Genomic DNA, 25,081 nt, shown 5'->3' with positions numbered 1-25,081 from the left:
CAGCATATACAACTTACTTACAGATAAGGACTCACATTTTCAGAGAAAGTAAGGGATTAACCCAGAATAGAAATTTTAAGATATCACTTAAGCAATAATTTATACCCCGGCACCATTCTTAGTGCTTTAAGTACATGACGTCATTTAATTCACAAAATAGCTCAGGAAAGATGAATTTTTCAGAACTGCACAGGGAGCCAGAAGCAGAATCAGGATTCAAATGTGCTCAGAGAGAAAAGGGAACCCTCTTACACTGTTGGTGGGAATGCAAACTAGTACAGCCACTATGGAGAACAGTGTGGAGATTCCTTAAAAAACTGGAAATAGGCATACCTTATGATCCAGCAATCCCACTGCTGGGCATACACACTGAGAAAACCAGAAGGGAAAGAGACACGAGTACCCCAATGTTCATCGCAGCACTGTTTATAATAGCCAGGACATGGAAGCAACCTAGATGTCCATCAGCAGATGAATGGATAAGCAAGCTGTGGTACATATACACAATGGAGTATTATTCAGCCATTAAAAAGAATACATTTGAATCAGTTCTAATGAGGTGGATGAAACTGGAGCCTATTATACAGAGTGAAGTAAGCCAGAAAGAAAAACACCAATACAGTATACTAACGCATATATATGGAATTTAGAAAGATGGTAACAATAACCCTGTGTACGAGACAGCAAAAGAGACACTGATGTATAGAACAGTCTTATGGACTCTGTGGGAGAGGGAGAGGGTGGGAAGATTTGGGAGAATGGCATTGAAACATGTAAAATATCATGTATGAAATGAGTTGCCAGTCCAGGTCCGATGCACGATACTGGATGCTTGGGGCTGGTGCACTGGGACGACCCAGAGGGATGGAATGGGGAGGGAGGAGGGAGGAGGGTTCAGGATGGGGAACACATGTAAACCTGTGGCGGATTCATTTTGATATTTGGCAAATCTAATACAGTTATGTAAAGTTTAAAAATAAAATAAAATTTAAAAAAAAAAAAAAAAATGTGCTCAGAAAGGCAGCCCAGCCCATGTTCTCAAATGCTGCCCTTGGACTGCCTCCGTTCAAGGTCACACAAGGTAGGCTCAAATCAAACCTCAGTCCATTTCTGCTATTTAGTTGTCTATTATGCTTCTTGTTATTTGTGTGTGTGTGTGTGTGTGTGTGTGTGTGTGTGTGTGTGTGTTCTTAAGAGCATCTCTCTAGGAAGATGAGGGAGCTTCCTTGGTGGCTCAGATGGTAAAGAATCTGCCTGCAGTATAGCAAACCAGTCTTCAATCCCTGGGTCAGGAAGATTTCCTGATGAAGGGACTGGCTACCCACTCTAGTACTCTGGCCTGGAAAATTCCATAGATAGAGGAGCCTGGCAGGCTACAGTCCATGGGCTCGTAAAGAGTTGAACACGACTGAGAGTGACTAATACTTTCACAGGGAATGGTTTACTTCTTGATGCTATCATAATACAGGAGTCTTGAAGTCACTTTATGAAGAATTTTGGGCATAAAATCCACACAGAAAGCAACTGTCAACTATCCAGTCTAATTACAGAACCTACTTGATCAACTCAGCCCATGACTGATTCTTCCTGTCGGTTCTCTCTAGATGAACCCCAAGGGCAGTCAGGTTCTGCCCTTCTTAATATAACTTGCTAACAACAAAATATCAACAGTTAAATAATTGTCTTCACTGAGAATACTAAAATGAATAGCTTTTTACAAACAATTGTGTTGGCAACAATTATAAAACATTTCAAGGTCATTTCTAAATCTAGAAATTTATTTTATGAAGCAATATGAGTCAAGAAGCAATGGCCTTCATGCCTACGTTCAGTTCATGGATATTTACTGAATGTCTCAATGTGCCCAGCATGATTCTAGGCGACAGCCTCATAGCAGTGAACAGGAAAGCAAGTTCCTTGTTACATGGAGCTTAGAGTCTAGCAAGACATAAAGTTAAAAAAAATAATAATTTAGTGAGAATTTTTAACAGGGTGATTAAATTGAGTGTTGGGGGAAGCACGGATCAGGAAAAGCTTCTCTGATGAGGTGATACCTGAGGTGTGATCTAAAACATACCAAGAACCAGCTGACGGGGGGAGAACAAATGTCAAGACTCAAATGTCTGGGCTGTTTGAGAAGCAAAAAGAAAATGCACAAGGATGAGAGTGAGGCTGCAGAGTGAGCTGGAAGATCAGTGCAGGTAAGGGCCTGCTCCCCAAGATCCGTCTAGAGTGTGGTAAGATATTTCAATTTTATTCTTTTTTTAAAAAATTTTATTGGCATATAGTTGACTTCCAATGTTGTAGTTCCAAGTGTACAGCACAGTGATTTAGTGTTTTATATATATATATATATATTTCATTATGTTTCAGATTCTTTTCCCATATAGGTTTTTCAGACTGTTGACTAGAATGTTCTGTGCTATACAGTAGGTTCTTATTGATTACCTATTTTATATATATTTGTATGTGTATGTTAATTCCAAGTTCCTAATTTAGTCCTTCCCTGACTTCCCTCTTTGGTATACATTAAGTTTGTTACCAAAATCTGTGTGTGTGTGTTTCTGTTTCATAAATAAGTTCATTTATATTATTTTTTAAAAATAGATTCCAAGTATAAGTGATATCATATGATATTTGCCTTACTGTCAATTTTATTCTAAGTGATTTCACTTAGAAGCCCCTGAAGGGTTTTAACTAGGGAAGCAAAGAAATCACAATTCAATTTTTAAATTATGTATTCTGGCTCTTTCACTAGGAAGAGAGTGTGAAGGGGCAAGAGCAGATGCAAGCAGACCCAGGAGGACTTTGGTAACCAGCCCAGGTGAGAGCTGATAGCCGCTAAGAATTGAATGCTGTCGGTGGCAACGGATAGAGGTGGTCAAATTCCAAATATATTTTCAACACAGAAAATACAGGACTTGATGATGGATTTGACGTGAGGTTAGGGAAAAGAAGAATCAAGAAAGAGAGTTTGAGGATTTGCATAATCTAATAGATGGTGTGGAGAAGGCAATGGCACCCCACTCCAATACTTTGCCTGGAAAATCCCATGGATGGAGAAGCCTGGTAGGCTGCAGTCCATGGGGTCGCTAAGAGTCGGACACGACTGAGCGACTTCACTTTCACTTTTCACTTTCCTGCATTGGAGAAGGAAATGGCAACCCATTCCAGTGTTCTTGCCTGGAGAATCCCAGGGACGGGGGAGCCTGGTGGCTGCCGTCTATGGGGTCACACAGAGTCGTACATGACTGAAGTGACTTAAGCAGCAGCAGCAGCAATAGGTGGTGATATATTTTAAGGAGATGGGTATCTTTGGGGAAATGAAATATTTGGCAGACAGAAATGGGAATCAAGGTTTTAACTATCTTGAGTTTAAAATACCTCCTAGGAAGTTAAGTGTCTTGAGCAAATGACACTGTGGCATGGAAAGAAAGGATCAAAATTAGAGGAAGGAAGCACTCCAGGGGGGTGTTAGTTATTCAGTCGTGTCCAACTCTTTGTGACCACATGAACTGTAGCCCACCAGCGTCCTCTGTCCATGGGATTCTCCAGGCAAGAATACTGGGGTGGGTTGCCATTTCCTTCTCCAAGTCCTCCAGGGACCAGATTCTAAGATCTGATAGTCTACCTTTCAGACACAGAATTAAAGATACAATGAGAAATAGAAAAAGTGAGGGAGAATTCTGGTTAGAAACCTTGGTCTTAAAGGTGTGTTCCCTTCTCATGCATCTTCCTTGATTTATTTAAGTCCAGAATATTTCTTCTCCTTAACAACAAAACGACTCTTGGTGTCTGAAATAGCCAAAAGTACATTTTCCTTCTTTAATTCCTTGAAAGTCACACAATCCACAGTGACTAAGAGAATGAGCTCTAGAGTGAGCCTGCCTGGATTCAAATCTCAACTCCTCAGGTTCTCCATAATTCAGTTCCAAAATGTAGATGATAATTACATCTACTAACTAAAAACTAAACTCTAAAAACATTACATCTAAAAACTAAACTCAACATTCATGATGGTGATGGACAGGGAAGCCTGGCATGCTGCAGTCTATGGGGTTGCAAAGAGTTGGACACGACTGAGCAACTGAACTGAATGGTGCCTAATCAGAGTTATTATAAGGATTACATGAGATAAAATTGGTGAAGTACCTGGGACATAATAAATATGCAATAAATATTTGATATCTTTAAAAAACAAGACCTTCTAGATGAGCAAGTGGAGATATTTACTGGTCAGTTGAAAAGGGAGGAGGAAGATTATCATATTAAGTGGGAAGTAAGACAGAGATTATGATATAACTTAAATGTGGAATCTAAAAAAAATGATACAAATGAACTTATTTACAAAACAAAAACAGACTCACAGACACAGAAAATGAATTTATGGTTACCAAAGTGGAAAGGAGTGGAGATGAGATAAATTAGGAGTTTGGAATTAACAGATACACATCACTATATATAAAATAGGTAACCAACAAGGACCTACTGTATAGCACAGAGAACTATACTCAGTATCTGGTAATAACATATAAAGGAAAAGAATCTGAAAGAATATATATATTCTTGAATATATGAATCATTTTGCTGTACACTTGAATGTAATACAACATTGTAAATCAAGTACATTTCAATTAAAAAGGAAAGAAAAAAGAGAAGTGAAGGCAAAAATTACAAATTTTGGAGCTAAAGACCTATAAGTATCATTTAAAGCCCTAGACTTTGAAACTGTTCAGAGCAAGAGAGTGTTTTAAGTTTTGTGAATATTAGGGTAAAACTGATACTCTGAATTTGAACAAGTTTTGACGTGGGAATAACTTGCCTGTTCAAGCTGACTTCTGCCACCTACCCCCAGAGGTGACAGCCAAGAGCAAAGTCTCTGTCATGGTCAAGTAGAGGCAATGGAGGAGTCAGGGGCTGAGCACTTAGCTGTGGGCTCTCCTGTACCAGATACAGGAGCTCAGGTAAGTCACTCAATCCCTCTGAGAGTCAATTTCTGCTGTTTTAAAACCGGAAGAGCACCACCAGTGACAACTGCAGAAAGCCAAAGCTCAAGTAAGAAGCATTTGGGAGAAGTCCGTTCTGTACAGTGGACATGCATGCTCAGTCGCTCAGTTGTGTCCAGCGCTTTGTGACCCTATGGACTGTAGCCCCTAGGCTTCTCTGTCCATGGGATTCTCCAAGCAAGAATACTGGAGTGTTTCCTCCTCCGGGGGATCTTTCTGACGCAGGGATTGAATCTGCATCTCCCTCATTGCAGGTGGATTCTTTACCACTGAGCCATCAGAGAAGCCCAACGGGGAACATGGGGAGGGGCTATTCTTTAATCTCTACCAGGTCTTTTCCCAGGCTTGGTTCCCAGGTAGCCTTGTATACTTGGATGCCATCTGCTCATCAAGAAGCTGCACTGACACATTTCAGCCACACACACGACAGCATCACGGGACCTTGCTCCCTCATAACCTCAGCGGCTTCCTAATGAACAAAGCTGCAGGGCAGTCCTGATTCCTCAATTACCCATAAGTAGCAACAGATGCTGTAAGGTAGACCTGTTCCAGTGACCAGCATTTTCAGTGATTAGACAATGGAGTGAAGACAGTAATTAGGTAAACCACACACAAAGATAAATACATGGGATGGAGCATGTTGATCATGCACAAGAGCCAGATAAAGCAGGTAGAATGTGAACGTGTAAAAAAACCCTCTAATTTAACAAATAATTTGCGAAATCCATGTGGAATAATCAATTCTGACCTTCCTTAACTAAATGTTCCTGTGGTATATTATTTAGAAAGAGATGGGAACAGAAGAATAGGTATAGTTGATATAATTTCCAGCAACAAAATTCAGTTAAATGGTACACTCCTGGCAAATAGGAAGTGAGGCCAAAAAAGACATTTGTCCTCTTATGTACTTTTCATTTATTAACTGATGCCACGTATCTCAACTTCCTAAGGGATACCAAGTTAGAATTATGACCAGTGGCAATAAGAACAGCTATGTTTCAGAGGCAACATGTATTAAATCTTGAGTCACCAGAAACCACTACTCACATGACAGTCCTGTTAAGAAGCTCTAATTAAGGGACTTCCCTGGTGGTCCAGTGGCTAAGACTCCACGCTCTCAATGCAGGGGCCTGGGTTCGATCCCTAATTAGGGAGCTAGACCCTGCATGCCACAACAAAGACCCAGAGCAGTCAAATACATAAACATCATTGTTTAAAAAATTGAAGCTCTAATTGGTTCATTTTCTCATCCTTCAATTAAATCTCTCATTATTTCAGCAGTACAAAAACATGATGTTGGTCTTAGATAACCTTTTCTGGTCTTCCCTTCCCCCATTCTGAACTTTTAGTAATTGGCTGCAAAGAACATGACTTTTGGAATTAAGAATTTATATTCCTCCACTCCAAGTCCTTAGGCAAATGACTGACTTCACCTGTGAAAGGGGAATAGTAAGCAGTACCTGGCAGATCTGTTGTAAGATCAGAGATAAAATGGGAAAAGACACATTGAGGAGATTCCTGTGTCTGTAAGCTCTGCATAGGTATACAACTGTCAAGGGTGCAGCATGGCTACAGATGCTGCTCAGCATGGCTTGAGACTTCTCTGAGTTTCACCTAGCGTAGCCTCAAAGCCAGTAAGACTCAACAGCAGGCACTTAGGAGTTCAGTGTGTAATACTAAACTGTCATGCACAAAAATGCAGTTCCAAGGCCCCTGTTCAAAAAAGTACTCACTGAGTACAACACAGTGATGTATCCAAGGTTATATCCAAAGTAGCAAAGGTTAACCCATCATCAAGTATATTAGTTACAAATATCATTTCAGGTGCTTCTATATATGAATACATTTAATCCTAACGAGAACTATAGTAGGTAGTTACTGACACCTGTTCCTATTCTACAGAAAAGAAAATAGAGAATCAGAGACATTGGGTCATTTCTCTAAGGCTGCATGGCCAGCTGGTAACAAACACATTGCTAAAAGGCAAGAGCAGTTTTCCCACTCCCATCACCTCCCCATTCAGATTACAGGCTGAAATTTGAACTGGGAGTGCAAAATCATTGTCTGTTATTCTGGTTGTTGTGCTGATACACTGTTGTTCTGAAAAAATATCTCTTCAAAAGTACTGCCAGTTACTGAATTCTGTCAAAACTGAGATAGCTCCAAGAAAGATAAGTCAGGCAAAGTCTTGTGTCTGTAAGCTCTGCGTAGGTAGGCAATTGTCAGAGGTACAGCATGGCGCAGAGCCCGTTGTGTCCAGGTCAGCATGGCCTGAACCCTCCCTGAGTTTCACTCTAGCTTAGCAGCAAAGCCAGTGAGACTCAGTTCTTCCTGATACCCAAATACAATTTGCAAGTGATCCAATAATTTTTAAAGACTTGCATTCATTTAGAATTTTAAAACAAGCTTCTAATGTACATGTGACAATTGTAAAATATTGCAAGAGGATTTCTAGAGCCTTAATTTATTTTCAGAGTGGGATTATAAGTAATAAAGAGGAAAATGTAAATGAGCATTAAACTTATCACCCTGGGAAACGAGCTGTAGGTTGCGTGCATGCGTGCGTGCGTGTGTGTGTGTGTGTAGTTAGCTACCACCTTTGCCTGAATTGTCTCTTGTGTTTCTTCTAAACCAGCAGACAGGGTTATCGTTACCATCTTTCTAAATTCCATATATATGTGTTATTGTACTGTATTGGTGTTTTTCTTTCTGGCTTACTTCACTCTGTATAATAGGCTCCAGTTTCATCTTTTGGACTCTGTGGGAGAGGGCAAGGGTAGAATGATTTGGGAGAATGGCATTGAAACATGTATATTATCATATGTGAAATGAATCGCCAGTCCAGGTTTGATGCGTGATACAGGGCTCTCAGGGCTGGTGCACTGGGATGACCCAGAGGGAGGGGATGGGGAGGGAGGTGGGAGGGGGGTTCAGGTTGGGGAACACATGTATCCCCGTGGCTGATTCATGTCAGTGTACGACAAAATCAATACAATATTGTAAAGTAAAATAAATAAATAAAAACAAAAAGAAAATCTAAACCAGCAGAAATCCTGCTCATCTTCCAGACCTGGTCCAAATGCCACATCCCCTGAAATGTTGTCTCTGATACCACAGTTATAGTTAATCACTGCTTGCTCAGTACTCCCATAGTTCTTGACTTATGTCTTTATTTTGCCCTTATCATAATCTGCCTGACCTTATAGTTTGTTTCTATAATATCTCAGAAATTTTTTAGAAATAAGGAGGGAGTATAGCCTGACGGTTAAAAGTTGGAGCTTCAGATCGCACAAAAGTCAACCTGGATCGCACAAAAGTCAGTCAGTCTCTGCCACTCATCTTCCATAAGATCTTTGGAAAGTTGATCACTGGGAATCTTAGACTTTCCATCTTTCCATTGAAGATAATGTGGGAGACTCCCGGGTTCAAATTACTTTAATTGTTATGTCTAAGTATCCTTTCCTATAAAACAAAGATGATAATAGAACATTTATCTTACAAATGGAATTGTGAGAATTAAATGTACATGTAAATTATTTAGAACAATGTACATTGAACGAACAAGCACCCAATAAATGCTAGCTATTTTTTTTTAAATTCCCCTTCATGGATCACAGCCTTGTTGCAGCAAAGGGGCTGTGTAACTCAGTGAAGCTATGAGCCATGCTATGCAGGGTGACCCAAGATGGGTGGATCATCATCATTGTGGAGAATTCTGACAAAACGTGGTCCACTGGAGGAGGAAATGGCAACCTGCTCCAGTATTCTTGCCAGAATCCCATGAACAGTATGAAAAGACAAAAAGATATGATACTAGAAGATGAGCCCCCGGGTCTGAAGGTGTCCAGTATGCTACTGGGGAAGAGTAGAGGGCAATTACTAATAGCTCCAGAAAGAATGAAGCAGCTGGGCCAAAGTGGAAATGACGTTCAGTTTTAGATGTGTCTGGTGGTGAAAGTCCAATACCATAAAGAACAATATTGCATAGGAACCTGGAATGTTAGGTCCATGAATCAAGATAAAATTGGATGTGGTCAATCAAGATATGTCAAGGGTGAACAATGATCAACATCTTAGGAATCAGTGAATTAAAATGGACAGAAATGGGCAAATTTCACTCAGATGACCATCATAGTTGCTACTGTGGGCAAGAATCCCTTAGAAGAAATGGAGTCGCCCTCACAGTTAATAAAAGAATCTGAAATACACTACTTGGGTGCAACCTCAAAAATGACAGAATGATCTGTTTGTTTTCAAGGGAAACCATTCAACATCGCAGTAAGCTGCCTATGCCCTAAACACTGATGCAGAAGAAGCAGAAGTTGACTGGGTTTATGATGACCTACAACATCTTCTAGAACTAAAACCAAAAACGGCGTCCTTTTCATCCTAGGGGATTGGAATGCAAAAGCAGGAAGTCAAGAGATACCTGGAATAACAGACAAGTTTGACCTTGGAGTACAAAATGAAGCAGGACAAAGGCTAACAGAGTTTTTAAGAAAATCCTTTAAAAAATGGGAGTACCAGACCACCTTATCTGTCCCCTGAGAAACCTGTATGCATGTCAAGAAGCAACATTAGAACCAGACATAGAACAATGTACTAGTTCAAAATTGGGAAAGGAGTATGACAAGGCCATATATTGTAACCTTGCTTATTTAACTCCTTGCAGAGTACATCATGCAAAATGCCATCCTGGATGAATCACAAACTGGAATCATGATTGTTGGGCAAAATATCAATAATCTCAGATATGCCTATACCACTTTAATGGCAGAAAGTGAAGAGAAACTAAAGAGCCTCTTGATGAAGATGAAAGAGGAAAGTGAAAAAAGCTGGCTTAAAACTCAACATTTAAAAAACTAAGATCATGGCATCTGAGATCTAAGATCTACTTGCTATCACTCCATGGCAAGTAGAAGGGGAAAAAAGTAGAATCAGTGAAACATTTTATTTTCTTGGGCTCTAAAATCACTGTAGATGGTGACTGCAGCCATGAATTTAAAAGAAACTTGCTCCTTTGAAGAAAAGCTAAGACAAACCTAGTCAGCATATTAAAAAGCAGAGACATCACTCTGCCAACAAAGGTCCATATAGTCAAGGTTGTGGTTTTTCTAGTAGTCATGTATGGATGTGAAAGCTGAACCATAAAGAAGGCCAAGCACTGAAGACTTGATGCTTTCAAATTGTGCTGCTAGAGAATACTCCTGGACTGCAAGGACATCAAACGAATCAATCCTACAGGAAATCAACCCTGAATATTCAATGAAGGGACTGATGCTGAATCTGAAGTTCCAATATTTTGGCCACCAGATGTGAAGATCTGACTCATTGGAAAAGATCCTGATACTGGGAATGATTGAGGGCGGGAGGACAAAAGGGGCAACAGAGGATGAGATGGTAGGATGGCATCACTGACTCAATGGACATGAATTTGAGCAAACTCTGAGAGATAGTGGAAGACAGGGGAGCCTAGTATGCTATAGTCCATAGGGTCAAAAAGAGTCTGACTTAGAATGACTTATCATGACTTAGCAACTGAACAACAACACATTTTTTTAATTGGAGTATAATTGCTTTACAATGTTGTGCTAGTTTTTGCTGTTCAATAAAGTGAATCAGCCATGCTGCTGCTGCTAAGTCGCTTCAGTCGTGTCCGACTCTGTGCAACCCCATAGACGGCAGCCCACCAGGCTCCCCCATCCCTGGGATTCTCCAGGCAAGAACACTGGAGCAGGTTGGCATTTCCTTCTCCAATGCATGAAAGTGAAAAGTGAAAGTGAAGTCGTTCAGTCGTGTCGGTCTCCGTAGCGACCCCATGGACTGCAGCCTACCAGGCTTCTCTGTCCATGGGATTTTCCAGGCAAGAGTACTGAAGTGGCTTTCCATTGCCTTCTCCGGAATCAGCCATGTGTATACATATATCCCCTTCCTCTTGGGTCTCCCTCCCACCCCGCCTCTGGGTCATCACAGAGCACTGAGTTGAGCTCCTTGTGCTACACAGCAACTCCCCACCAGCTTTATCCCCCTCACCTCCCCGCCATATCCACAGATATGTTCTCTGTGTCTCTATTCCTGCCCAGCAAATAGGTTCATCTGTAATGTTTTTCTAGATTCCATATATTAATATATATGTTAATACATGATATTTGTTCTTCTCTTTCTGACTTATCTCACTCTGTATGCTATTTTTAATGTTATTATCCTGTAGAACTGTGGTAGGAAAAACACAGCATCTTGTTTGCAAAGACAGAAGCACACGGCGGGTACTCAAAAACCAGTAGCTTTTACTGTGCCCATAATGCCTTGTCCTTAGAAGGTGCTCCTCAAAATTACTGTTCAATGGAATGCAATGCTTTATAAGGGAAGTATCACACTATAGGAATAAGGAAAATGGTCATGAACTTATAATGAGGCAACAAAATAGAGCAAGTGCATTCTTAACAGTTGCTTCTCTTGCTTGAAAATCATCCTGCAGCTTATATGAAGAGGTAATATTTTTATTAATATTTTTATCAATAGATTAAATACAAAAATATACCTCTGTGCTTAGTATTCCCTTAGCTTACCTATAATACCACATAGAAGGTAAAAATACTAAAGATATAGTAAAATCTTCCATTCTCCCATTGGAGCTTTAAAAAAGTCAGAGCTTTATGATCATTTATAAAACACAGATCAGCAGGAGCGGAGAAGTGTGAACACAGGAGAAAACTGGCAAGTTTGCCTTCCTCAATTTTTTTTTCCTTCCGAGAAACATATAAAACAATGACTGATTTATAGCAATTCATAAACTATGAATGGATCTGACATGCAGGTTAATGAAAGCCTTAGCAAGCTATAAAAGCCACCTCTATAAAGAGATGAGACAGTTTTTGTGCAGCTTGTCAATTTGGGCATATTTTATACACATTTTCAAATTCTGAACACAGAAAACTGATCACATGATTTACATGACTTTTTTTTTCCTAGCTGGGCTGTTAGATATATGGCAGCTATTTATAGAAAATCTAAAATCAGTACGTAGAATCACATATATGATCCAAGAGAAGAACAGAGCCTTTAGAGTCAGCATTCTCCTTGTCCTTATTGAAGGCCTCTCTAATATTTCAAGTTACCAACCCAAGGACATCTTGCCTTTGTACCATGACATAATGCTGTGATAGAAATGAATTTTAATCACTGAATTCTAGGCTGTTACACATCATTTACCTGGTCCAGATATATAGTGGGTTGCCTGTCCACAGACCTTTTTTTAAACAGAGTTTCTACAAGAGTATACTTCAGTTTGTTTATTTAGCCACATTATATATGGCAGAACTGACATTGCTTACAGAGTAAATGTGAAATAATTTTCCGTAAAGTACTTGGAATCACTGATTTTTCAGTACATACCATGATTTCAAAGGACCAGGAAGTAGATGAATCAAGATACCTATTTGAGAATACAGATTTTATTTTCTCTTCTAGGAAGACAAGACGGCTGGCTTTTTATATATAAGTTGGTATAATAATACAAAAGTATTTATTGCATGAACCTAGTGTGAGTGTGTATTCTGAATTCAGAGTCTTTATCTTGTCCTGAACCAAACATCGGCTGCTGTCCTGGTCTAGAATGTGATTCCTCCAAACATCGGCTGCTGTCCTGGTCTAGAATGTGATTCCTCCTTTGCTCCCAGTTGGGGTGCTGCTTCCTTCCTTCACAAACTGGCTTTAGTTATATCTTCCTTGGAAGGGAGACCTGGCTGGCTCAAATAGTAGGAATCTGCCTGCAGTGCAGGAGACCTGGACGCTATCCCGGATTGGGAAAATCCCCTGGAGGAGGGCATGGCAAGCCACTCCAGTATTCTTGCCTGGAGAACCCCCATGGACAAAGGAGCCTGGCGGACTACAGCCCATGGGGTTGCAGAGTCAGACACGACTAAGTGACTAAGCAACACAAGTCTTCCTTGAAAAGCCTTTGACTACTTTTTCTCATATTAGTTTGATCTTTTTATATTCTTAGAGACCCTGAAAAATAGCTTAGCTTTTAAGGATCTTTTTAATGACTTTAGGAGTCTTAGGCTGAACTAAACTAAAACTAGTTTGATCTCTTTAGCTATACTAAGAGTTAATTGAAGGCAAAGAGCAGAATTTTACCCCTTCAAATATGCCCCCTTTTCTTGTTCAGCTTATTTAGGTGTTTATTTAAATAAATGAACAGTTAAGACATTTATATGAGCATGTTGCAGAAACTTTGGAATATTTAATAAAATACTTAACATAAGGAAAAGCATAACAAAGGAAATGGAAATTTTACCAAGTTGTGAGAACCATGATTAAAGTCTATCATGCCTGTTCTTCCGATCTTATTATTTTGTGCACACAGACACAGTTAAACAAGGGTTTTGTTGTACATGCAGTTTGTTAGCCTGCTTTGACAACTCTTATATTATGTTGAATAAAATATCCTTTTGATAGATGATTTTTAATGACTACATAGTTTTCCATCTTTAAAATATATATGTTTCACTATAAAAAATAAACAACACACGCTGATTGACTCTGAGTTGTGGATGAAATGGAGTGGCTCAAACTTTGCTTTACCGGTTCTATATTTGAGGTATTAGAAGAAAAGTCAAGAAATGAGATGGGCAAACAGAAATCAAGAGGGTTGTCAGGGAACTTCCCTCGTGGTTCAGTGGCTAAGGCTCCATGCTCCTAATGCAAGGGTCCTGGGTTCAAACCCCGGTCAGGAAGTAAGTGAAATCGCTCAGTTGTGTCTGACTCTTTGCGACCCCGTGGACTGTGGCCTACCAGGCTTCTCCATCCATGGGATTCTCCAGGCAAGAATACTGGAGTGGGTTACCATTTCCTTCTCCAGGGGATCTTCCTGACCTGAGGATCGAACCCGGGTCTCCCGCATTGGAGGCAGACGCTTTAACCTCTGAGCCACCAGGGAAGATCCAGTCAGGGAACTAGATCCCAAATGCTGCAACTATTTTAAGATCTGGAGCAGCCAAATAAAAAATATTTTTTAAAAAAGAGGATTAGCTATCTGAAAATGTATGATGACATATGGCTACATTGCAGAGGTAACTCTGCATTGTCTATGATTGATTTTCATCTGATATAGTTCTCACTATATGACTAATAAAATTATAGAAATCAATATGGGTTTATTGACTTTAGAGAAAACAGAGATATAAAGCAAGGATCTATTAAATAATTTGAACCTCAAATTAGTCTTATTTTCTGTGCTAATAAAATCTGTAGAAAGGAACTGATGCATTTTTCAATTCAAGAGGAAGAAGTCTCTGGAAAAAAATCATTTTATCATTCTTAAAAGAGAAAACAGCTTCAGAAAAGGTGAGGAATCAAACAATCATTTGACGTTGAATCTCACCTCTCTCTAACCCTTACTCACTAGAGTCTCAGCAACACCCAGGCACCAGGATTGATCCTATCGTCCAGAGGTTCAGTCCAGGTGCAGGTGAGGAAGACTAAAAGAAGCCTGGGAGCAGGAACTCACTGGCTCAGCCCCTGTCTTACCATTGTCCTATTCTGACTCTGACATTCTAGTAGCCCAATAAACAGTCCTTCACTATTTGCAATTTCCACTTTCACTTCAAGACCAATTCAACTCATAATTTGGTTTCATGCCTGATCAAACCAACAACCTGAGTTACTACCCTCGAGCCCCAGTCTTCTCATTCTTCCAACCCTATTACCGCTGCATAAGTATCTCCTATAGTCTGCCCCCTCAGGCTGGGAGAGTTACCTGGGTCTTATGTTCAGTATGGACACTTTCCAAATCAGCCTCCACACCCTGCCTAAGTCTCTTTGGATACACAGAGGCCTTCCTCGACTCTCTATGTCCAAGATAGGCCCCAAATAGGCCCTCTGTTCTCCAAACCAACTCCTTCTCCCCCAGGCACAGTCTATAGAGTTGCCCTGTTTCTGTTTACTGAAGACTTAATACTTTCTGAGAGTACTTTTTGTGTTTTCTATGCTCCCAGTAAAATTTAGATGAATGAATTACTTGCATTTGTTAGGGATTTCACTCCCTCCACCATGTACCCATGTTCCTATCATAACTGACACCAAGGCTGTTGACGTGTATACAACGTGTGTTTCAATGTGCCCTGTGACTGCTCGTTTGGCTTTCATTAGGTATCAGTCATCAGTATGTAAGTTATTTCAAGAACGTGACCTCATGCTGTTAAATGAAAAACATAAGAATCACATGCACATACACACATGCCATTCTCGCCTACATATTAACGTGCATTAGTGACTATTGCCTGGGATTCATGATATATGTGGTGTCCATATAAAAATATGACAACATTCTTTTGAGTATTCTATTGACTTTGGAGGTAGTAAATGGAGGCATGACAATAATTATTATAAGCATAATCAGGGAACTAAACTTAAGAAACTGTTCACAGGAATTTCTTTTCTTTCATATCTTTGTTAAATGACTCAATTCTATGTATAATTTCCCACAAGGGTTTCAAGAAAGAAATGTTATCTGATGGTGAGAAATGATCCCTCTTCTTAAATGCCAGCTTTGTTGAAATAAAACAATTTTATTAAACTGTAAACAAAGTCTGTGTTCTCTTGGATTTTTACTTATTTTTCTCTTTGTGAAAATAAAAAGGGTACCTATACACTCAAGTTAAACAATGAAAGACACGTGGAAGCAGAGCTATAGGTGTCCAGGTGAATTACACAATTTAAATGCAGTCAACCACTAGAAATACTGTTGACAATGGGCATGAGATTCTCATCTTATCAATACATGTTTATCTTTTACTATCAAGATATTTTTAACCAATCAGCTTGCTCAATTGACTAGACATTTCCCACCTGATTAACTTGAATAAAAATGTAGCAGAGGAACTTCAACAAGATATAATGATTTTATAGACATATGGACAAGACAGAAACAAATCCTTGATGGAAAGTAACTCATACAAAATAATATGACACCTACAAAATTAGTGTGGCTGTTCCCGATTTAAAAAGGAAGGCCAGTGAAACTCTCAATTTATTTGAATACTTTGGTACAGAATCAAGAATCAAATGTAAGAAAAAAATTATTTGGATGGATAAACAACACAGTCCTACTGTATAGCACAGGGAGATATTCAATATCCTGAGATAAATTATAATGGAAAAGAATATATTAAAATGTATATATATATACTACTGCTGCTAAGTCACTTCAGTCGTGTCCGACTCTGTGAGACCCCATAGATTGCAGCCCACCAGGCTCCTCCATCCCTGGGATTCTCCAGGCAAGAACACTGGAGTGGGTTGCCATTTCCTTCTCCAAATATATATGTATAACTGAATCACTTTTCTGTACAGTGGAAATTAACATGACGTTGTAAATCAACTCTACTTCAATAAAAGAAAATCTACCCCCAAAAAAATTTTAGTTGGAAAATTAGTTGGAAAAATGTCTCTTACATCCTTTATTCCATTTTGTTTCTAGATTTTTTTGTAGTAAGATGCTTTGCTTTCTTTCTCATTAATTAAATATGCACATTCTTAAACAATGAAAAAATATTTAAGAAAATATTACACTTTCACTTATTAATTATGAAATGAAGCTAACTATATGATAGATGAAGTCTTGAATAATTTGTGAGATTAAAAAAAAACTTAAAGAAAAAAATGGTGACAAAAATAGATACTAAAACCTACCTGGGTTTGGCTGTGATGTCTTTGAAAGAATAGTTTAAAAAAAATCCTCAAGAAATGGTATAGTTAAGGCTCTTTTAAGTGCTAAGAAGTATAACAAACAGTTTAAGAAATACATATTCCAGGATCAACAACACAATTCCCTGAAGATTCTAGATAACTTTCTTTTGTTTACTCATCAAGGATTTCCTGCCATATGACAAAATAAAATTGCCTGTTGTTAAGAATTCTAGTGTATTTTTTGAATAGATATGAAAAAAGAAAATTAAAGTTTGTTTTTTTTTTTAATGGGAGAAATATTATTATGAATAAATTCTCAGAGCTGCTCACCTGTTAAATCTATGATTCAAGCCAGAAATGTAAGTGATGACAGCGTGGTTCCCAAACTTGACTGCACTTTCAAAACAGTTAGTACAGTTAGGTCTTTGAAAAGGACAGGTAACTTTAATTGAAATAGAAGATAGGTATGTGGTCCACGCATTCTGTCTCCATGCTTGACTAACAGCCTCTACTCCAATTTCTTCTGCCTAATTCAGATTTCCCCTATTCTCCAGGATTCAAGCAAGAAAGCTTTCTTTGGGTTTTGAAATACTCTTAATGAGTCTAACAAATCTTCATTTTTCAGAAGTCTTGCTGAAAGGTTAAAAAAAATGACTATATTATCTTAAAAATAAAAGATAAGTAAGTCAAGTCTCAAGTAACAAGAGTTATAGTTAGTGAGTCAGGAGATGCCACGGTCTTTTTTGATACTTGGCTCCCTTTCTGAAAAGTGGATTTTTTCTTTATTTGACAACATCTGAGAATTTTCTAGACAAATAAATAAAGTATATCTTTATCAGTGGTTGCCAGGCATTGCCGGAAAGACAGGGATGAATAGGCAGAGCTCAGAGAACTTTTAGGGCAGTGATGATACTAAGTATGATACTATAATGATGAACACATGTTTATACATTGTCCAAACCCATAGATAATATATAACTGCAAGGATGAACCCTAATGTAAATTATGGACTTGCTCAGTCACTCAGTTGTGTATGAATCTTTGTGACCCCATGGACTGTGGCCCACAAGGCTTCTGTGTCCATGGGATTCTCCAGGCAAGAATACTGGAGTGAGTTAAAGGAAAAGTGATTTCCTTTTCTGGGGAATCTGCCTGACCCAGGGACGGAACCCGGGTCTCCTGTGTCTCTTGCATTGGCAGGAGGGTTCTTTACCACTGAGTCACCCAGGAAGCCCCAAATTATTGACTTAGGATAACAATAATCTGTCATTATAAGTTCATCAACTGTAACAAATGTACCATTCTGGCTGGGGGATGTTGGTAATGGGGGAGGAAATAGATGGGGAAACAGTGGAAACAGTGTCAGACTTTATTTTTCTGGGCTCCAAAATCACTGCAGATGGTAACTGCAGCCATGAAATTAAAAGATGCTTACTCCTTGGAAGGAAAGTTATGACCAACCTAGATAGCATATTCAAAAGCAGAGATATTACTTTGTCAACAAAGGTTCGTCTAGTCAAGGCTATGGTTTTTCCTGTGGTCATGTATGGATGTGAGAGTTGGACTGTGAAGAAGGCTGAGCGCCAAAGAATTGATGCTTTTGAACTGTGGTGTTGGAGAAGACTCTTGAGAGTCCCTTGGACTGCAAGGAGATCCAACCAGTCCATTCTGAAGGAGATCAGCCCTGGGATTTCTTTGGAAGGAATGATGCTAAAGCTGAAACTCCAGTACTTGGGCCACCTCATGTGAAGAGTTGACTCATTGAAAAAGACTCTGATGCTGGGAGGGATTGGGGGCAGGAGGAGAAGGGGATGACAGAGGATGAGATGGCTGGATGGCACCACTGACTCGATGGACATGAGTCTCAGTGAACTCCGGGAGTTGGTGATGGACAGGAAGGCCTGGCGTAATGCGATTCATGGGGTCGCAAAGAGTCGGACACGAATGAGCGACTGATCTGATCTGATCTGATCTGATACATGTGTAGGGGCAGGGGAGTACCTAGGAAACCTCTATATCTTCTGTCCAAATTTGGTGTGAACTGCAAACTGTTCGAAAAATAAAACCTATTAGAAAGAGAAAGAAAACAAAACCAAAAAAATTATGAATGTTTTCTCAATAAGTTATGCTTCAAATTATAATATTTTGAGTGAAGGATGTAAATTTGAAACATTTCATTATATAATAAAAATATATATTCCTAAAATAATTGGAACTTCAAATCACTACAAACTACTACAGATAGTGGAGATATATGTTTCAACTTGCCCATAACTTCATAAAATATATATGTATTAATATTCAATGATTTGAATATTAAAATACATCTGGTGAAATTTCAAACAAATAAATGTAAAAATATTAGAAACCTTTCAAAGTACTTCAGGACAATGAAAGAAGAAGAAAAGTCTCTCTAAATAGTTCATAGAAACCATATTTTTACCTACTTTAAATGCCATTTTGCAACTAATTCCCTAATAGCACTTTGCAGTCATACCCAATTCAAGTTCCTACCCACTAGCTAAGTAGTGGACCAGCCTCAGGGTATGCATTTTTTTTTTAAACCACTGCTACATAAGCAAAAATTGCTTTTATTGAAGTGTAGTTGATTTACAGTGTTGTAGGTGTGCACATTTTTAATTCATCCTTTGACAAATTTACAAATTTCTACATGTAATAGATTCTTGGGGTTGCTTAAGCAAGTTAAAGCTTTGAATTAAAATAAAATTCTCAAAGTCAAGGATCTCTCCACAATATCAAGATGGAAGAGCAAGGGAATATTTTTGAGTAAGTGAGACCAAAAGGGGAGCACAGACCTTGTAAATGTCATAAAGAAGGACAAAGGAAAACTCTACACGAGCCCAGTTAACAGCCCAAGGAGTGAGTAATTAGACACGTGGATTTTGAGACATGATTTGCAACAAACTTCAGTCACTGTATTAGAATGAGTGTTGGCTAGATGTCCATCAGCAGATGAATGGATAAGAAAGCTATGGTACATATACACAGTGGAGTATTACTCAGCCATTAAAAAGAATACATTTGAATCAGCTCTAATGAGGTGGATGAAACTGGAGCCTATTATACAGAGTGAAGTAAGCCAGAAAGAAAAAGACCAATACAGTATACTAACGCATATATATGGAATTTAGAAAGATGGTAACAATATCCCTGTGTACGAGACAGCAAAAGAGACACTGTTGTATAGAACAGTCTTATGGACTCTGTGGGAGAGGGAGAGGGTGGGAAGATTTGAGAGAATGGCATTGAAACATGTAAAATATCATGTACGAAACGAGTTGCCAGTCCAGGTTCGATGCACGATACTGGATGCTTGGGGCTGGTGCACTGGGACGACCCAGAGGGATGGTATGGGGAGGGAGGAGGGAGGAGGGTTCAGGATAGGGAACACATGTATACCTGTGGCGGATTCATTTTGATATTTGGCAAAACTAATACAATTATGTAAAATTTAAAAATAAAATAAAATTAAAAAAAAAAAAACCAACCCACCATCATAGCGTTTATCATAAAGATTCAAAAAAAAAAAAATAGAATGAGTGTTGGGCAAAGGACTTCTGGCCAGCAGTCTGATTGTGTCTGATTGACGGACACAGACCCATTACCTCTGAAGTCCTCAATCCTTGGGTCATAAGCTGACCTGCTCCATAGCTCAGATTCTTCACTTATAAACTGGCGAAAATAACACTTACCTTATAGAATGATTTTTTTGTTTTTCAGAATAATATTCATGAAATGTTAGAAAATATATTATGATATAAGTAACAATGATATCAGTAACATACCTAAAGCTGTAAACTATATGTACAAAAGGCTTATTACATTTATAGCTATAAATAAATAAGAATTTCTTACCAAGGATGAATTCCAACTGTGGTTCATGTGGAGTCTTCTGAATGCCTATGAATAAAAGGCACAAATTCAGATTGAATATATTTAACTCATCAAAATCAAGTGAACATATATAACTCTCTCCCTGCCCACAATGTATAAACACATTATTTGGCAGAACAAATAAACTCAGTTAATCATTCAGACGTATATAACAAGTCAATTCTCAGGGCAGGATGTAATATTTATAGCAAAACTAGATATGGCTAAAGATTTGATTGCGCTACTTAGTTCCATGGTTATAAAACAGAAATATTGTTTCCGTATGGCATGAAAAATGCAAAACATATTTTTCAACTGTTTCTATTTCTTTTGTATATATGTCGACAGAGATGGAACCTTCACAAAGGATGAGCTCATCCAAGTCTTCTCTGAAACAGATTTCTCTTTCACACCACCTCGACCTTGTGCTAATAGTAAATAATTAAAGAGCTATTTCTAGTTAGGTTACTCAGGACATGATGATGGTAGTTATTCTGCCAATTTATTGATAGCTCAAATCAGTATTCTATTAAATGTTCTTTCCTTTTTTGGCAGTTAAAAAAAATCTATTAACATGGCTAAATGATTTAAGATGAAGTGGGAGGGAAAGTAAGTTTGAGAACAAAGGTAAGGAAATGGGAACATCTAATGGTTAGAAGATAGAAAGGTAAGGCTGTGGCAAGTAATAAAATGGTAGATGGATTCGTTAAGACCACAGTCTGTTTCAGAGCTTCCTAAACAAGAGTAGCCGACTGGGGATATAACCTTTTTTTTTTTTTCAGTATCATCAAATGAAATATAATCTATAAAAATAATGAATCACTATGTTGTACACCTTCACCTAATATAATATTGTAAGTCAATTATACTTCAATAAAAAAGAAAAACAGAAATAGAGATTATAAAAAATATAAAACCAAATACATAAAACTACAAAAAGTAAGCACAACAACAACAACAAAAATAAAGAGTGACTGAGGATTTGGATGTCATTTGTCACCACTCATGGGTGACCAGGAAATAAAAGAGTATTATAAAAATCTTCTCCTTGTTTATCTTTATTGGTGCACTCATCAGATAAAACTTATATGTATTAGCATTTAGTCATGAATATACTGTGTCCACTACAGACTGGCACTTGCTAGCCACCTCTGCAAGGATTAAATCATGAGCTGCTGCAGCTGCTGACCTTCAGTATCCCCTGAAAGCAATTTAGGGTGGAGATCATAAATGAGGCACTCTGTGCTTTGGGGAAGACAGCAACAACAACAAAATGGCAGAACAGGTTTTCAGACAGATATTTTCAGGAGACAATTTTATAAGCCCAATTCTTGCATCTCCTCATATCTAGAAAAGCACTAAAATCCTTCATGGTGACATCTGCTCCTCATAACTAGCAGTGGCCTTCACGAGAAGAGCAGAAACTTCTGCAGAAATATGTGCTTGATTGCATGCACTCCTCTTTCACCAAATCACATGTACACTGACCTTTCCCCCTGCTTCTTTGGAGCAGTTCCTAAGAGCTATCTGAAATGCTGTCTCCCGGGCTATAGTTTTCATTTTGCCCCAATAAAACATAACTCATAACTTTTATGTTGTGCATTATTTTTTCAGTCAACAACTGTTAGAACCATCTCTTTGTATAAAAACCATCTGTTTTTTATATACAGAGTTCATATGTTTTGCATTTATGTTTACTCTTATTTCCTACTGACATTTAACAATTTTAGACTTTCTAAGAGGGGTTAGATTGACAATTATTAGGTAGGTCTATTAATTTCAAATACTGTAGTTATTTTTTTAAAGGCTATTAACAATTCTGCTGTAAGCTCTGACAATCAAATTAGTCAAATAAACTCATCCAACCAGTATCATTTTCTCAAGATTATTTTTATAATGTAAATGAAATATGAGAGGTTAGGCATATGTTTGCCAGGGCTAAATAACTGGACAAGAATTTTTTGAATAAAACACAACACATGGCTGATTCATGTCAATGTATGGCAAAACCACTACAATATTATAAAGTAATTAGCCTTGCTAAACAATCTAACCCAAACTCTAGAATGTTAAGCATGAGAGGAAACATAATTCTTCCAATGATTTGAATTACTGGAGTAGCACAAAAAGCAATGTTCATGTTCAAACGCTAATCCTGGCTAAATAGCCAAGCTTGCTTGCTCTATTGATGTGACTTAGGTATGGCAGCAACCGCTAAGCAGCTAGTGTAATCATTGTGCCCTAATGTTCTCAACTGAAGTGTCTTTGGTTTTAAAGAGAAAATTTCTAGGTTTCAAAAAATAATTCCACAGGAGAGTAGAAATATATTCAATAGAAAGTATGCAACAATAGCCTCCTAAATGGTGTCTCGGACCCTCTCTGTGCATCCACAATCAGGTCTCCATCAACATCCAGAGTGATTTTTTCAAAATTCGAGTACTGTCTTAGTTTTCCAATTGATCTTCAAATAAAGATCAAAATCCTTAACAAAAAAAGAAACTATATACTGTTCTTAATACACATTCAAGAACAATGGTTCTATTTGATATTGAATCATTTCATAGACTATCATCTACCTCACTCAGGATAAAAGAGGAGAGACGTATCATAGACTTAGAACACTGAAATAATAGTGCAAAGGAACAAAGTTATTTAATTTGGGGGTGCATTTATACTCACTTGTGAACTGAAAGTCCCCGGTGTCATTCGCCTGGGGGGTAGGCAGAAAGTTCTGGCCTTCTTCTGATGCTCCTTCCTCTTTGATTTCCATGATCAATCTTCACAGTTCCTTAAATCTCCCCTATGTCTGTGCCCAAATGCCACAGCCAAAGATTCCTGGTTTAATATAGGCGTATTTTCAGCTAAAGTCCTGATATTCCCACTCTGAAATTCTGCATTTAGGAAACAGCAACAGGAAAAGCCTCAGTTACTTCCAAGTTCAGTATAAAGCTAAAAACTCAAGGTAGTTAGAGCCTACAGATACCTTTGTATGAACTTCCTTCCCGCCTCTCCCACTTTTATATTCAGAATCTATCCACACAGTTAATGTATCATAAACTCTGGGTTAAATGGGTATTCTCTATGTAATCATTTTACTGTCATATGAAATACTTCTAAATCCTGAGAGGTATAGTCTTTCTCTTCTAATTCATTTTGTAAAATAGCACATAGCTATAGGTGCTGCTAAATTAATATGTACCTAATTTAGCAGCAAGAGCAGATAGCATCTTGACAAAACATTAGGATGTTCAGCCAAGGTGTATCTTACTATCATTCCTTCCATTAGAACGGCCCTTTATGCTTATCTCTCTACCCACTTTTGTTACAACACTATTCATGAGCACATTAAGACCATTTGGCACAACACTCTTCTTCCAAGATGAGCTAACAGGTTGTTCAGGGAAGTTCCAACTTCATCATTATACATAGTTTCTTGCTTCTCTGCCTGATCAAAGTTTAAATGTTTAATAATTGGGATATACGGTGAAAAGAATGAATAATAATTCTAAAAAGCTAAAGTTCAGGGCAAACAAAAGGAACAGCAAAATGGTGAAAATTAGCATGGGGAAAGAGAGCCTCCAAAAATTTAATACCCTGTTATACAGACAGACTCAAATAATATTAAATTCATTTTGATTTTTGGTATGTTATTCATGACCAAGAATGAATTAGGCAAAAAAAATCAATGTTGTTTTAATTCAAGTTACCACCTGAATTAAAATGTATAAAAATCTTTAAACGTCTACCCAACGCTATTTAATGAGATAGCAGCAATGCTGTTTGGTTTGGAATACTGATTTGGTTTCCAACTTCACAAGTTCATAAACTCACTCTTTGTTGTTTTTAACAAAGCAACTTCATTTATAATTCAGCTCTAGTGTTTAAATGTCATCTGGCAAAAATTAAATCCAGAGAGCATCTTGAATCTTTAGAACATATTACAATAAGTTTGCAGATAAATACACATTGGCTTCTAAGGATATAACTAGGAATACCTGCTGGGGGTAAAAGGCTATAGTACTATCAATAAGACCAAATCCATTAATTTTGTAATTTTATTTTTTATAGAGTTATAGTTGATGTACAATATTACATAAATTACAGGCATCAGATCAGATCAGATCAGTCGCTCAGTCGTGTCCGACTCTTTGTGACCCCATGAATCACAGCACACCAGGCCTCCCTGTCCATCACCAACTCCTGGAGTTCACTCAGACTCACGTCCATCGAGTCAGTGATGCCATCCAGCCATCTCATCCTCTGTCATCCCCTTCTCCTCTTGCCCCCAATCCCTCCCAGCATCAGTCTTTTCCAATGAGTCAACTCTTCGCATGAGGTGGCCAAAGTACTGGAGTTTCAGCTTTAGCATACGACATAGTGATTCACAATGTTTAAGGTTATACTGTATCTATAGTTACTATAAAATATTGGCTATTATATCCCCTGTGAGGTACTATATATCCTTGTAGCTTATTTTATATATAATAGTT

General features: G+C 38.2%; 1 protein-coding gene across 7 annotated transcripts in view; it reads right to left on the bottom strand.

Moving 5' to 3' along the window:
• Positions 1–25,081, bottom strand: part of INPP4B (inositol polyphosphate-4-phosphatase type II B) — an 855,034-nt gene that overhangs the window by 402,918 nt on the left and 427,035 nt on the right. For all 7 annotated transcript variants that reach the window (XM_055550389.1, XM_055550387.1, XM_055550386.1 and 4 more), the window contains 2 exons: positions 23,271–23,482; positions 20,574–20,618 (listed from right to left, as the gene is read on the bottom strand). In XM_055550389.1, the coding sequence (XP_055406364.1) occupies positions 20,574–20,618; positions 23,271–23,361 (136 nt within the window). In that variant the 5' untranslated portion in view covers positions 23,362–23,482. The remainder of the gene's footprint in view (positions 1–20,573; positions 20,619–23,270; positions 23,483–25,081) is intronic.

Source organism: Bubalus kerabau, chromosome 16 (assembly GCF_029407905.1).
Source record: "Bubalus kerabau isolate K-KA32 ecotype Philippines breed swamp buffalo chromosome 16, PCC_UOA_SB_1v2, whole genome shotgun sequence".
Taxonomy (NCBI): Eukaryota; Metazoa; Chordata; class Mammalia; order Artiodactyla; family Bovidae; genus Bubalus; species Bubalus kerabau.
Note: the sequence above shows the minus strand (reverse complement) of the source record. Positions and strands in the feature narration are given on the sequence as shown.